Genomic DNA, 14,005 nt, shown 5'->3' on the forward strand with positions numbered 1-14,005 from the left:
GCTAACCACTAGCTGCCAACTTGTGAAAAATTATGAGCCTTTCTCTACGCTAATAATCAAATGAATTGATCAGCAATCCATCACTGGGAACCGCTTTACACAAAAAATAGACTGGAAGAAAAGGCTATAAATTCGTTTTAAGAATCTATGAGGAATAATTGTGCAATTTGTCACCTACTACACTTGATTGTTGCAGATTTTTCAGCCATATTGGAAAGAATTGCTCCTGCTTGTGTGTGTGTGTGTTTGTTTGACAAGTGGTGCTTGAAAAGTGTAATAAGGCAGTCACAAGAACAATGTCGGGGCTTTATTGCGCAATGCCTCATAAAATCCCATCATATCTATTCGCCGCTGCTTTTATCAAATGCCAGTCTTTGTGTCAGTCAGTCAGTCAGTCCTCGATTTTTTACAAGGAAAAATAAGCGCACGTCGCTTTACTCAAGTGGAACATTTTTCTCATCCTCACAGACGCCTTAAGGACCAGACAGCTATGGTCAAACTAAGGTCAATAAAATGTCCGTCTGTCCATTGAGTCGCCACATCCATCAAGAGATAAAAGTTTGTCTTTCGGGGAGGGGACCCTCTTCTGTGAGACACTCAGGAAATTAATCAAGGAAATTGGGTTTTTTGCTGCGCCTATATCACATCTAATCTGTTCCTTTGTCCACATGTGGCGGGCGGCAAGGCCCGCCAATCAAGGGAGGCACGCCGGCTTTATGAAAAGCCACTTGTTCCCTGCATAATTGGGGAAGACGAGAGGAGGGGGCAGCGCTGCCCAGTTAAATGGGAGCTGGAGGTGGACGGAGGGGGCAATCTTGTTTGCCCATGTAAAGTGCGATCCAGATAATAGCCTGCTCATCAAAGGCGCCAATTACATTCATGACAAAACGGCGAGGCGCGCCTGCGAGGAAATTAAGTGGTGAGAGGAAAGAAAAGCTTCATATAGTCTCCCAGTCTTTATTCTCACACACAAACACACTCTGCTCTTTTTCAAATGCTCCACGTGGAGACTCCCAAGAAAGAAACAGTCTCCTGTCTAATCCCCCTTCACCTTTTTCGCCTGTCCGCCGTTACTATGGCTGCACTTGTGTGGGATTAAAAAGCTTTTACACACGGATAATCTTCCAATGAGCAAAAAAAAAAAAAAAATGTTGCACCTTGAGGAGGACACTTCTCCCAATTTAATTCCAATTTGAGGCACAGAATAGGGATGAACAATTACAAACCGCCTGCAAATCAAACGGCTCGACTAGCATCACAGCGCAAACCGTGTTTGACTTTGAAGGTTTCAGTACAAATCCAGCAGTACGGTGTATATTGCATATCGAACCAAATTAGAGCATGTTCCGTCTCTTCGCGCTAACAAATCATTTTGTCGCCATGTAAATTATTCAACAAGATTTGGGGCCCGCTGGAAAACCAGCGCATAATTAAATTGCAATAAAATAACTTAAGTGCGGACAGGCTTTTGGGAGCTGATGCTAATTGGCTGCTAAAATGTCTCCCGCGAGCACGTGGATGTACATTTTGGTGAAGTGTGAACTATCATTGATCAATATTGATCATGTTGCTGCCAAAGAGCTTATTTGCACACTGGGGATGGAGTACTCATAGAAACCAATGGTTCATCATAAAGACATGTGCGCCATCTTGTGTTCACTTGTTGTAACCACATGTAAATAAGTTTTTTTTTTTTTAATGTTTGGTTAATTCTTTGCCTCTGGATAGACACGTTTACATCCGAAGCAATCACAGCTGTTCTACTCTAAAACATTATAAGCGGATGCATTATCTGCTCATGTTACACATTTTAAAGGTGGCAGGTTTACATTACTGTTATGTAGTACTGTAATACACTTGGCCTCTTGTAACGCAGTAAAGTGATACAATGCTCTCACTCCACTTGAGCCCATTTGTCATCTTCTCCTCGGCAGGTTGTCCTTTAACTTTGACATTAATAGAGCAACACGATCTTCTTCTTCTTCCGTGACGTTGAATTATTGACGGCGATGAAACATAAATGAGACGATTGCTTTTTGAACGTGTTGTGCCTCGTTTGCCACTTGCGCCTAATTACACGCGATACATGTTAAAAGTGTCCCGTGTCATGATGGATGTGAATGGGTCAGTTAGCTAATTAGTTGGGCGACCGGGGAATGAGATTTCAAATATGATGTAGGGTTAAATCACAGGTGTCAAACTCAAGGCCCGGGGGCCTGATACGGACCACCACATCATTTTATGTGGCCCGCGAAGACAAATTGTGCATCAGATTCGTGTCATTACTAGAATTGCAAATTATCTTCACTTTTAATAAAAAAAAAAATAATATTTGACCAGTTTTTACTCATCTGATTTGTAAAGGAGTTATTCGTCAGTTTGTTTTGTAGCTTTTACTGTCTATAATATGAGGTGCTCATACATTTATTTGAGTTGACAGTCATAATGGCCCTCCGAAAGAAGCTATGATTACAATGCGGCCCGCGAAAAAAATGAGTTTGACACCCCTGGTTTAAATAAACAATAATCAAAGGTCTCGCCGGAGTTGCATGAAAATATTAATCCAATGCTTTAAAAGTTTTTTTTCTTTAATTAGTGATGAGAAACATTTCATAAAAAGTGTTCTGCGTATCAAGTATTTAAAACATTGTTTTTAATCCACTGCAGTCTTTCTTTTTACCAGTAGAGGGCAATGTAACCTATGCCTTATGAAATAATGAAATAATTGGCCCAAGTGCTTGAGTGCTGTTGTTAACGTCAAGGGCGACGCACGGTGCCTTTGACCTGACAATTTCCCAACTAATGCAAAAATGATAATAATAATAATACTTTATTTTTGGGCTTTTTTTTCCTGAAATGGAACTGCTTTGACATTTTAATTTTAATGAAACTGGATTGGTAGTCGGAACAATTCTTTGAGGTCCCTTTGTGAGGTGGTCGGATCATTTTCCGTGTTGCACAACCTGGCGAACTTTCACCCCTTCACCAGTGGCAATGTTTTGATTTAGCATCATCGGCTCTTCGCGTGGGATAATTCAGCGCGTGCATACATCGGGGACATGTTAACAGAATTCGACCGTACGCAAGAAAGAAAGGCGACAATGACGTTGTCAAGAAGAAACCGGCACCTGCGCTGAAAAAAAGGTGCTCGATTTAGCCACATGCTAACGTTAGCTGTAAATGTAGCGTATTTACCTGAGACGTCAACATGGCGGCGATGAAAAGGGGTGTGTAACACGCACCGACTGGATGTGTTCACATTTCTTTGTCATTACCGGTCTGGGATTTTCAAACCAGTAAATCGAAACGGATGTAAGTATATAAACTCGCAGGAGCATGTATTGAACTGATACGCTTTTGTCATTTTCGGTCTACATCAGCTCCAGTCACTCACTTTCCTGCCTCCCGGAAATACAACAAATGGTCTATTCTTTTTGAAAATGTTGCAGTGTCGGATTTCTCCGTGCCTTGCTTTCAATGGGCGAGGAAAAGCCAGACACGCTGGACTTCGTGAAGGACTTCCAGGAGTATTTGAGCCAGCAGACCCAGCATGTCAACATGATATCGGGCTCTGTCAGCGGCGTCAAGGAGGCTGATGAACTACCGGCAGGTAACGTTGGCGCTTCTCAAAAGTCAAGCTGGTGATGATTGATCGTGTAACAGTGAACCTTTGCAAATTGCGGGGGCTTGAGCCCAATAATAACTGTATACTCCTCCATGTGCAGATTGCAGTCAGAATGGGCTTGATCACCCAGCGGTGGACATTTCCCTGGAGGACGGCTCAGGGATGTTGGTGGACGGTTTTGAAAGAACCTCTGATGGCAAACTCAAGTGCCTGTACTGCAACTACGCCACTCGGGGCACAGCTAGACTCGTTGAGCACATTCGAATGCACACGGGTATTGAATCAGTAGGATTGCATATAGAAACTTTTTTTTTTTACAAATATTTCTAAGTGAATATTTGTCTCCATCCAATAGGAGAGAAACCTCACCGCTGCCACCTGTGCCCGTTCGCCTCAGCCTACGAGCGCCACCTGGAGGCCCACATGCGCTCGCACACGGGCGAGAAGCCGTACAAGTGCGAGCTGTGCTCCTTCCGCTGCGGCGACCGCAGCAACCTGTCGCATCACCGGCGCCGGCGCCACAAAGTGGTCCCCAAGAAGGACGCACGCTCGCTCTCGCACAAGAAGTTGCTTAGCGCGCTGCAGAAAAAAAGCAACTCGTTCAGCTACGGCCGCCGCCTCCTCATCGCCTCGTGCTCCTCTTCGGCGACGACACCCCCGGCCTGCGACGCGGAAGAGCGCTCCCGTGAAGACGAGGCCTACGAGGACGGCAAGGAGGAGCTTCAAAGCCGCCTTCGTTCCAACCTGATCATGGACAACCCCCTCAACCAACTGTCCGCCCTGGCTGGCCAGTGCGTCAGCCTCCCTTCTTCGCGCCAGCCCCCCGCGTCCCCAGGAGCCGAATCTATCGCGGACGAGAAGCCGCTCCTGATCCAGCGCTCGTCCTCGTCACCGATCAGCCCCGAACGGCGAGCCCCTTCTCAGCTCAGCAACTGCAGCCCGGCGGGGGGACCCTCCAGCGGGCGGAGCAGCGCCACCAGCAGCCAGCCCGGCACGCCTGGCCAACGGGCCCCCTCGCGGTCCCCCCAGCACGCGCCGCATCACTGCCAGCACTGCGACGTCTTCTTCCCCGACAACATCCTCTACACCATCCACATGGGTTGCCACGGCTACGAGAACCCGTTCCAGTGCAACATCTGCGGCCACAAGTGCAGGAGCAAGTACGACTTTGCCTGCCACTTTGCTCGTGGACAGCACAAGTGAGCAATTTGAAATGAAGAACATTGTAGGATCTTTATTTATTGTTGGTTTTCTCCCCTGGCCTTGATGTAGCATTTAGCCTTCCAGGAAGATGTCCGCATTCAGATATATCCGAGCGACGTGATGTGGAAATGATGCCAGTATTTCTTTGCAGTGCCTGACATGTTGACTTTAATGCGTGAGATAGCAACAAATCTCAAGTATCTCCTTCATTTAGCCAAAATCCTCCTTCACCGATGCTGCTATGACCTTTAGGAGTCGATTCCAGCCACACCGCAAGATGACACTATCTGACCGCCGTGGCAAGTTTTTACTAGCTAGTCAGCCGCTGTTTAGGCGGCAACTGGATTTTAAGCGACTATTTGATCTTTTTGTGCAATGTAGTTCCTGAACACACCTCGCCAGGAAACGTAACACAACACGGAAGCTTTTTTTCCATCATCTGAAGTCACTTTATGAAGTGTATCCCCATGGCCTTACAACCTCGGGGATAAGCGATTCCCAAAATGTATTTCCTCGGTGCTTTTTTTTTTTCCATTAAATATTTACCTATATTTATTCCAAGTGGTTGATGTTTTTTTTCTTCCAAGAATTAGTGTGTGTTGTCCATTAGTAAGTTTGTCCAATGCATGGACACTATTGTCTGTTGCCAAGCAACGCGTGTACAGTTGTGACTTGTTGCCGAGCAGCACAAGGTGAGAATAATGCCTTATGTCGTCACTAAAAGTGTTTTTTAATTCAAATGACCGTCGCCAACTGTGGAGTGTAAGCGTAAAGAAAAGTCAGACGTTGTCTTTCTTGCAGCTTTTAATCACCGGTGAGTATGTTTCAGTTTCATTCCTGATTATGAAAATGATAAGTGAAGATGATCTCGTTAAACGACATCCTAATTTGCTGATCCCTCATACTTTTTGTCAGGTTCTAAGGAGAAGAAGAGACCAGCATGGATAATGTCGCCACTTTTCGTTTATCAGTTTCAAGTGCTACATACCCATGAGTTGGATGGGACCCAGGACCAGAGTCCGGCTCTCGTGTTTGGCGCCAACGTCTCTGGTCCTGCGCTTGAGGCAGCCGCGGCGGCAACGGGAATTCCAGTCATTGCGTTGACACATGAGGACCTTGCACTGGATGTAAACCTGCTCAGCGCTCCGCAGGAACTGGAAGGCCTTGAAGGAGAAACGAGCGTAGCGGCTGCTGCCACTCGCCAACGACTGGTAGGTGTTATCGATGGGACACCTGAATGAGAATAGAACCATGTGGATGGAAAGTTCCTGTGCTCCCTCACAAAGGTTGTTCTTCTTACCCATTGCGGACCAGGTAGTAGACTGTCCCGTGGAAGTTTTCGGACGGCGAGGCAAGGCAGGTATCAAGGAAAATATCCAGATAGCTTTCACTGCTGCTCTTCAGGTCCACCTGGATGTAGAGGTCCTGGTTGAGGGAAACCTTGTACGGGGATTCGGTCACCTGGTAGAGCAGAACATCAAGGTTAGTTGCCTGTGTGGATTTCAGGTTCCATAAAAGTCAAGTTTTTTCCTGCCTTGTAGTAGAAGTTGCTGCTGGTGTAGAAGTCCATGGAGGTGTTGAATGTTCCCGTGCCCGTGATGCTGGTGTTGTCGTGATTCTGCGCCAGGTACATAATCTGCGCCACCGAGTATTGATCCATCCGACACACCACGTCGATTTTCAAGTTAGCTTTGCGCGTGATGTCACCGCTGCTCGACGTGTAGCCGCGCACCACGTTTTGGTACACCACTCTTCCGTTCTCAAACTGAAATATTCATTTGTATGTTTTACTCGCAGGTTGTCCGCCATCACCCTCTGGCGGATGTGCCGTCTACCTTTCGACTGGTGCCACATCTATTGACGTGGAAATTGAAGACCACCTCTTTTGCAAAAACTTGGGGTCTGCAGTTCTGGTCGTTGACGTAGAGACTGTGGCCGTCGTAGCCGAGCGAGTTCAAGTACTTCCGTCCAATCGTGATGTTCATGTTATCCTGGGAGCAATTGACTTTACCTGGTGAATCAAAACAAATGGTTGCCAAAGACAAGCAAACTCTCCCACCAATGGGTCCATTTTCTACTCTTCCTTCCACCTGAGTCCTGCGGGAGAGCGCTCGTGAAGTCCGCACGGAATCCTCTCCCGACCCCTGATCCGTCGCTTCGGAAAACCACCGTCATGTAGTTGGAGGTGGAGTGGAAAATATTAAGGCTGCCGTTGTTGTTGTCGTCGCACACTTTCCCCAAAAGTCGGGAGTTCTCAGAAGGACCGTCGTAGACTGAAATGTAGTCGCACCTGCAGCAGCTCTCCAACCTGTCCACAATTTCAAAAATGACCTCAGACAAGTAGTTGAGCCGTTTGATTTTGCCATGATCCAAAATATTCACGCACTGCAAGTATGAGAATTCCAGCAAGACTCTTTGGTCATGCAAAGATCTGAGGTGCCACACACAGTAGGCGTTGTTGTGGTAGTAGTCAGGGTGTCCGGGACTGGACAAGGTACCTGAGCCAAACATAGAACCTCCGCAAGGTCCCTCTGAAAGTCAACATTTATTTGTTGAGCTTCTTGTGTTAACGTGAGGCTGGCTGGTGTTCACGCAGAAGATCCTACCTGTGCCTGGCATGTCCGTTGTGGCGTAGCAGTGGGCTGTTTAAAAAAAAAAGACGCAGATGTCAGCACTTTTTATGTTTGAGGGTGGGGTTTTTTTCCGTGCTCACAGTAGTAGTCAGGGCAACAATTGCCGTAGTACTCGCAAGAACTGGAACAGGAACAGCTTCCCAGGTGACTGCCGCAGTTGTAGCGGCACGAAGGCTGGCCTGCACAATACAATGACAGGAATGACACGCGATTTCCAAAAACTGGAGCCACTGATTATTATATCCACAAAGTACCTGTGGTCCATGCTGGCGGAGTCGTTCTGTCGCAGTAACCTGAAAGAGAGTTTTAATGCACTCGATGCAAGGACAACACTGGACGCCAAAATGTACAGCAGCAGGAATAAGTGCTTTAGGTCCCAAAACTTACGGTTGTAGTCATGACAACAGTTGCCATAGTACTGGCAAGAAGTGGAGCAGGAACAGCTTCCCAGGTGCCTGCCGCAGTTGTAGCGGCACGAAGGCTGGGCTGCACAATACAATGACAGGAATAACACGGAATTTCCTGGAGGCCCTGATTATTATATCCACAAAGTACCTGTGGTCCATGCTGGTGGAGTCGTTCTGTCACAGTAACCTGAAAGAGAGTTTTAACGCACTCGATGCAAGGGCAACACCGGACGCCAAAATGTACAGCAGCTTTAGGTACCAAAACTTACGGTTGTAGTCATGACAACAGTTGCCGTAGTAATGGCAAGAATTGTAGCAGGAACAGCTTCCCAGGTGCCTGCCGCAGTTGTAGCGGCACGAAGAGCCTAGAGAATACAATGGGAGGAATAGCACGAAATTCCAAAAACTGGAGTGACTGATATTAGGTAACTTTGATAAAGTTGAAGCAACTCATCATAAAATCTGAATTGCTGAGCTGGTATCGTCCAAATGGAATCTACTCCAACATACCCTCAGTAGTCATGTACAGCGGGGCTTTAGTCAAGCCCCCGTCACCTGATTAGGAAAGAAAACCAAAGAAGTATTCAGTCCGTCAGCTGAAACAATTTCCCACGGCCAAACAAGCAATACCTCGCACGCCGTGCAGGATGACGACGCTGCAAACAATCGAGAAGGTCCACATTGTGAGTGACTCTTTGAGTTCACCTTCCAACCTGCCTCTCCAGAACCACACGGCACTTTATATAATAATTTCACCAGTCATAAATAATCCAAATGTCACGTGGTTTTTGTTTGGCATGAGAACCACACACCTGCGCGCCGTCATAAAGAGGCCGGAGTTGACTTTATGCCACTTGCTTGTCCGCTTTGACGGGCATGAGACCTTTGGGGAAGTGCTGATAATCACCAAACACAATTAATCAACTCTGACATGTTGATGGTGAGTGATGATGGCAAACGTCAGCTGCAAAAGCTGCTCTTTCTTACCATCTAGCATTAAAACTTTTAATAAGTGGGTCAAGTATGACCCATATTACAATCAATGTTTTTTTTAAATGCCATTTTTGTCATTTTGGTAGAGAGTAATTCACTTCTATGATATTAGGTATTATATCTAGGACAACAAAAACAATGATTTCATGTTTGAAATATCTTTATTTGGAACTTATTTCAATCTATGGTTAGGGTTTCATACTAGAGTTGGGGTTTCAAAGTAGGGTTTAAAATTAGGGTTAGGGTTTCCAACTTGGGTAACTCTTCTAAAATAACAATTTTCCAAATTATAATTGTCCACTCAAAACCAAATATTCGCGAGGAAGCTGCCAGCTGTGTTTGACCCAGACAATAAAAATAATGGCCTAATAGCTCCCATTTATGATAAGTAAATTTAATATGTGTGTAAAGGAATTTTGCCTCATGGATGTCGGCCCTTTCCTACTCGCTGCTTGTAAAGGAACTCTTTTCTCAGGATAGACGAAGGATTGGAGCCAACATTTCTTCATGCCCTCAATGAACCTTGTTTGTCCTCATTAGGTGTCCGGAGACTGTTTGCGCTGATTCGGCAAGATGAGCCCATGACTGGTTGCCGCTCAATTACGGTACAAAACAACTTTTCACACTCGCATTCACAACGATGATCAATTTCAAGTCTCCGGTGAAGCGTATGTGCAAGTACCCGGACTAGCCATGAGTCAAACCCAGAACCCATTCCCGTCAAAGAACAACAAACACCAGCCAAATACGTTGTTTTGCATTGCGAGTACATTTATTTGGTACTTTTCCATTTGCTTCCTCCTCCTCCGTGGTTCATATTTGTTTTCAAGAAAACAATTCCCCTGTGACGAGGGAACATCTGTGCAACATTTGGCTGAATGGAGCCTCTTCCCTCCCCATTGTGGCCTTTCAGACCCCCTTTTCAGGATGCACTTACATCATCAAGTCAAAAAGTCAGGGCTGGACGGGGGCGCCATAATTGATCGCCATCGGGCTGTGAGTCAGCCGGGGGCTGTTAATCAGTAACCGGCACGGTGGTCTTGCTTTAAAGTCCGACGGGCCGAGCAGCTGCAGTTTCATTCGCCGGCGGCCTGCGACACGGTAAGGAGTCGACCTCGCTCGCTTTTCACAGTCGTACAAAGTTTTTGTCTGTCGGTTGAAACGGACTAGTTTATCCGGGCTGTCGTCAGAGCATATGTGAACATTTGATGTGATGTGTCAGGAAGTCATGGGTTTTGACAAGTGGGCGTCAAAGGATCAGGGACCAAGGCCATGTCCTGCCGTGCATCCTGAGAGTATTGTTTGCTAAGCTCAGACACTCAACTGGGTAAAGTCCTCCGTTTACGTGCGCAAAATAACATTGGCCTGAATTCCTTTTGACAGATGTACCCCTAAAAAACATCACTCGCTCTTTTCCAATCAGATTTTGTTTTTGGTGATTGCAGAATTTCAAACTTGGACTATTTGAGTCAAATCAGATTAATTGTATATACATAGATAATGCATCCCCCCAAAGGAAATCTCAATGTTTGGCGCTGACCAGTCATTGTCAAAGCGGCCTTGTTGCCGAGGGCGATGCCTGCGTTCATTCTGCAGCGGCACAAAGAAGGCTCCATCCATCACTGACACGTCGCCTTCGCCTTGTCTCCACTCATGGTGTGGGAGGATTAAAAAAACAGAACCAGCCAGATGTCGTGTCATTTGGACCCCCCCCGGTCGAAAGAGTACTGATGAGTGTTTTTAAATGTGGGCAGTAAGAGAAATTGGTCAGTAAAATCGATTGTAATGAAGTGAATTGCTGCCATCTGCAGAAAAAAAAAAAAATTCTGTCTAGAATAAATGTTGCTTTAATGATCATTTCTTGGACCCATGGAAATATGTTGAAGGGAAAAAGCATCACAGCCTTGTCTTAATAGAAAAACAACCGCTTTGGCGTCACCTTGTGGCATCCATAGGAAATTACAACCCTTCAATGTCAATGACTTGCAGACTTTACAGTCCAAAGATTAGAAGTCCAACTTTGTATTTGTACTTTTTTTTTTTATTTGCCACCGCTGATGTTGTGTTCATGACGTTGTGCTTTCTTTTGCTTGTAAGAAGAGTGAAAATGCAAAGTCTCCGCCCCACTCTCTTGGTCCTGCTGCTGTGGTGCTGCCTTCTCGGGGGTCGAGCCGACCGCGTCTACATCCACCCCTTCCACCTCTTCGCCGCCGACAACGTCAGCTGCGAGACGCTGCAGACCCAACCGACAGAGTCCCTGCGGACGCTTCCCGTGGAGCGCCTGGACATAGAGGTCCTGACGCCCGACGCCCGGGATCCGTCGGAGCAGGATGCACAGAAGCAGAACGTCACGCAGAGGACAGTGGTGCTGGCCGAGCTGCTCAACTCGTTGGGCTTGAGGATGTACCAGGCACTAAGCAGGAAGCAGCCGGGCACTAACACGCTGCTGTCACCCGTTAACACCTACGGGTCCCTGGCCACCTTCTACCTGGGGGCTTCCAAGAAGACGGCTAGTTCCTATCAGGTTTGGACCTCCAAATGGGCTGACTTGCTGTTGTCCAACTTTTTCCTCAACATTTTCCCTTCTCCCTCGCAGCTTCTCCTGGGCCTGAGCAGCGGCACCGACCGAGACGACTGCGTGTCCCTGGTGGACGGACACAAGGTCTTGAAGACCCTGCACAGCATCAACTCCCTGGTGGACGATGGACCCAAAGACGAGATCAGAACCCAAGTGTGGCTCTTCACCCACCCGCACGTTCACCTGTCGGCTGACGTCGTCCAAGGCACTCGGGACTTCTCGGACTCGTCCTTCATCCGCGGCGTGAACTTCTCCCAGCCTGAGCTGCTGAACACTTTTGTGGACAAGACGTCCGACGGAAAAGTAAAGGATGCCTTCAAAGATGTGGATGTCAACTCCAACCTCCTCTTTTTTTCTTTCTTCAACTTCCAAGGTTTGTCACTTGCTTGTCTTTTCACTGACACCCGTATTGTGTCGAACTATCAAACATCATCTGTTTGTCCAGGCAACTGGAGGACGGCCTTCCAACCAGACAAGACGGCCTTGCAAGAGTTTTATGTGAACGAAAGCACAACAGTGATGACTCCTATGATGACCCGCACAGCCCTGTACAGCTACTTCAATGATATGGTACTTATACAATTCAGAAACTTTTTAAAATGGTCAATCTTCTGGCTAGTTAGCTACCAACTTGAAATCCTGACTATCCAAAGATGATATAAAAATAATAGTGTACATATGTGTGTACTTTGTGTAGAACAGGAATTGCACGGTGGTGAAGCTGTCTTTAAGTAAGCGCTCCTACATGTTGCTGGTGTTGCCACAAGAGGGCGCCAGCCTACACGACATTGAAGCCAAACTACTCACTGAAGTCATGTCGTCATGGAGCCACAGCCTCCAGGAGGGGTCAGTCTGCCTGTCTGTCCTAACCCTAGCCTCTCTGTCCGTGTGTCCGCCCATGCCTCTGTGTTATCTATTCATGCTATTAAATGACTGTGTTGTTGGTGGTGCATCACAGATTGCTGGAGCTGTCGCTGCCAAAGTTCTCGCTGTCTTCTGCGAACGACCTGCATGAGCTTTTACGTAACATAAAAGTGGAGGCCGAACTGCTAGGCTCGCAGGCACAATTCAGCCAACTGGCCAACACCAAACAGTTCACCATTGATAAGGTGAGCTTAGTGACCATAAGCATATGGGGCTCCCAAACCACTTGTTTCAAGTTTCGACTGTATTCTTGGCGCCAGGCGGTGAACAAGGTGTCATTGGAGATGTTGGAGGAAGACGCAGTGTCCCAGGACAAGGTGGAGGAGGCGGGCGTCGCCGTCAAGGTGGCTCTCAATCGGCCCTTCTTCTTCTCGGTGGTGGAGCGAGAGTCCAACGCCATCCTCATGTTGGGCAAACTCATCAACCCCACACTGTAAAAGTACCAAACTTGCTACATCAGCAGCTGTCAAAAATGTGACTTTGAAAAGTGAAAATTTAACTTGTATCCCTCACTTTTCATCTCATCTCTTAATCTTTGTTTTATAACAGCAAATTGCTGTACAGTATTTTGCAGTAGAGTTGTTCGTCTTGTATATTCTAACTAAAGACTTTATTTTTGTTTGATGGATGAATAAAATGTTTGCTCCCTCAGTATTAATTTATTCTCTGATAATTTTTATTTTTACAAAAAAAGACTATACATGGTCATTTTTTCCACAAAAAAAAGCCTATGTCCTTGTCTGAAAAAAACCTTATTATACATGGTCATTTAAAAATAAATACAGAGAAATTATTTTTTTTTTCTCAAAAAAGCCTTACTACAAATGGTTATTTGCCGTTTTAAATCAGGGCCACAGGGAACGAATAATAGTGTCAGAGTGACATCACAGATCAAACAGCCAATCAGAAAGTGGGGGTGAGGGCGGGTGTGGCACTTTTCACTTTCATTTAAGCTTTGACCATGATTTTTCCCTAATGAAGTGGCCTGTCATTAGGTACACCTGAAAATGGCGGTGTACCTAATGGAGTGTCCCAATGACGTCACAGATCAAACAGCCAATCAGAAAGTGGGGGTGAGGGCGGGTGTGGCACTTTTCACTTTCATTTAAGCTTTGACCATGATTTTTCCCTAATGAAGTGGCCTGTCATTAGGTACACCTGAAAATGGCGGTGTACCTAATGGAGTGTCCCAATGACGTCACAGATTTATGTGATACAAAACAGGGTTCCATAGTTTAGTGGTTAGTGCTCTGGACTATGACCCCAGTTAAATGTTCAACATAGTTGCTTGGTGCTTCCCCATGAAACCATTTCGTCATTGATCTATTATGCATCGATCGGCCGCGGCCCATGCGCAGTTCACTGTTCTAAAAAGTTCATATGACTTCAGACGGTAGGTGTCGGTAATGCCAATTGAAGCTGGTGCCACCTCTCCGTAAAACAAAACGAAGAAGAAAATGACGTAGCTTCCCGTTCAGGAACGAGTCGTAAATTGCATTTCCCGTTCACCAACCGAACGGATGTGCGTGTGAACGAGTTAATGAGTGAGTGATTTGCATTTCCAGTTCATCGCGAGAACGGATCAGTGAGGGATTGAATCCGGACTTTTCCGTTCGCGAACGAGTTAATGGGTCAACTGCCT

At 46.4% G+C, this 14,005-nt stretch overlaps 3 protein-coding genes across 7 annotated transcripts; 2 read left to right on the forward strand and 1 right to left on the reverse strand.

Moving 5' to 3' along the window:
* The first annotated feature begins 2,941 nt into the window (after positions 1 to 2,941).
* Positions 2,942 to 5,384, forward strand: ikzf5 (IKAROS family zinc finger 5). Of its 2 annotated transcripts, none has more exons than XM_049736066.2 (4): positions 2,942 to 3,312; positions 3,450 to 3,610; positions 3,726 to 3,899; positions 3,981 to 5,384. In XM_049736066.2, exons 2-4 carry the CDS (start codon positions 3,478 to 3,480, stop codon positions 4,826 to 4,828), a joined length of 1,155 nt encoding a protein of 384 aa, XP_049592023.1. In that variant the 5' UTR covers positions 2,942 to 3,312; positions 3,450 to 3,477; the 3' UTR covers positions 4,829 to 5,384. The 2 variants fall into 2 exon arrangements, with proteins under 2 accessions (XP_049592023.1, XP_049592024.1); XM_049736067.2 differs by having other exon boundaries at positions 2,942 to 3,144.
* A 230-nt stretch (positions 5,385 to 5,614) lies between these two features.
* On the reverse strand, positions 5,615 to 8,646 carry LOC125978776 (deleted in malignant brain tumors 1 protein-like). 3 transcript variants are annotated; one of them, XM_049736442.2, is made up of 15 exons: positions 8,499 to 8,646; positions 8,379 to 8,423; positions 8,138 to 8,233; positions 8,017 to 8,055; positions 7,849 to 7,947; positions 7,716 to 7,754; positions 7,542 to 7,640; positions 7,435 to 7,470; positions 7,215 to 7,359; positions 6,919 to 7,136; positions 6,664 to 6,839; positions 6,363 to 6,593; positions 6,129 to 6,289; positions 5,817 to 6,061; positions 5,615 to 5,746 (listed from the first exon to the last, which is right to left on the reverse strand). In XM_049736442.2, exons 1-15 carry the CDS (start codon positions 8,548 to 8,550, stop codon positions 5,712 to 5,714), a joined length of 1,716 nt encoding a protein of 571 aa, XP_049592399.1. In that variant the 5' UTR covers positions 8,551 to 8,646; the 3' UTR covers positions 5,615 to 5,711. The 3 variants fall into 3 exon arrangements, with proteins under 3 accessions (XP_049592399.1, XP_049592402.1, XP_049592400.1); XM_049736445.2 differs by lacking the exons at positions 7,849 to 7,947; positions 8,017 to 8,055; XM_049736443.2 differs by lacking the exons at positions 7,716 to 7,754; positions 7,849 to 7,947.
* A 1,149-nt stretch (positions 8,647 to 9,795) lies between these two features.
* On the forward strand, positions 9,796 to 13,021 carry agt (angiotensinogen). 2 transcript variants are annotated; one of them, XM_049736446.1, is made up of 7 exons: positions 9,796 to 9,962; positions 10,959 to 11,385; positions 11,458 to 11,812; positions 11,885 to 12,009; positions 12,137 to 12,285; positions 12,398 to 12,548; positions 12,624 to 13,021. In XM_049736446.1, the coding sequence occupies exons 2-7, from the start codon at positions 10,969 to 10,971 to the stop codon at positions 12,798 to 12,800; spliced, it is 1,374 nt and encodes a 457-aa protein (XP_049592403.1). In that variant the 5' UTR covers positions 9,796 to 9,962; positions 10,959 to 10,968; the 3' UTR covers positions 12,801 to 13,021. The 2 variants fall into 2 exon arrangements, with proteins under 2 accessions (XP_049592403.1, XP_049592404.1); XM_049736447.1 differs by having other exon boundaries at positions 9,798 to 9,962; positions 10,962 to 11,385.
* Positions 13,022 to 14,005: the final 984 nt, after the last annotated feature.

The sequence above is a fragment of the Syngnathus scovelli genome, chromosome 12 (assembly GCF_024217435.2).
Source record: "Syngnathus scovelli strain Florida chromosome 12, RoL_Ssco_1.2, whole genome shotgun sequence".
Lineage (NCBI taxonomy): Eukaryota > Metazoa > Chordata > Actinopteri > Syngnathiformes > Syngnathidae > Syngnathus > Syngnathus scovelli.

What these genes read in the sequence shown, in the direction of transcription:
- ikzf5 (XM_049736066.2), top strand. Translation starts at nt 3,478, where the DNA reads ATGGGCGAGGAAAAGCCAGACACGCTGGACTTCGTGAAGGACTTCCAG. An exon ending in GGCTGATGAACTACCGGCAG is followed by an intron (nt 3,611 to 3,725) that starts GTAACGTTGGCG and finishes CTCCATGTGCAG; the next exon opens with ATTGCAGTCAGAATGGGCTT. An exon ending in GCACATTCGAATGCACACGG is followed by an intron (nt 3,900 to 3,980) that starts GTATTGAATCAG and finishes TCCATCCAATAG; the next exon opens with GAGAGAAACCTCACCGCTGC.
- LOC125978776 (XM_049736442.2), bottom strand. Translation starts at nt 8,550, where the DNA reads ATGTGGACCTTCTCGATTGTTTGCAGCGTCGTCATCCTGCACGGCGTG. An exon ending in GATGTGGCACCAGTCGAAAG is followed by an intron (nt 6,594 to 6,663) that starts GTAGACGGCACA and finishes TGAATATTTCAG; the next exon opens with TTTGAGAACGGAAGAGTGGT. An exon ending in GGGTCCCATCCAACTCATGG is followed by an intron (nt 5,747 to 5,816) that starts GTATGTAGCACT and finishes TCTTCTCCTTAG; the next exon opens with AACCTGACAAAAAGTATGAG.
- agt (XM_049736446.1), top strand. Translation starts at nt 10,969, where the DNA reads ATGCAAAGTCTCCGCCCCACTCTCTTGGTCCTGCTGCTGTGGTGCTGC. An exon ending in ACAGCTACTTCAATGATATG is followed by an intron (nt 12,010 to 12,136) that starts GTACTTATACAA and finishes TACTTTGTGTAG; the next exon opens with AACAGGAATTGCACGGTGGT. An exon ending in AGCCACAGCCTCCAGGAGGG is followed by an intron (nt 12,286 to 12,397) that starts GTCAGTCTGCCT and finishes GGTGCATCACAG; the next exon opens with ATTGCTGGAGCTGTCGCTGC.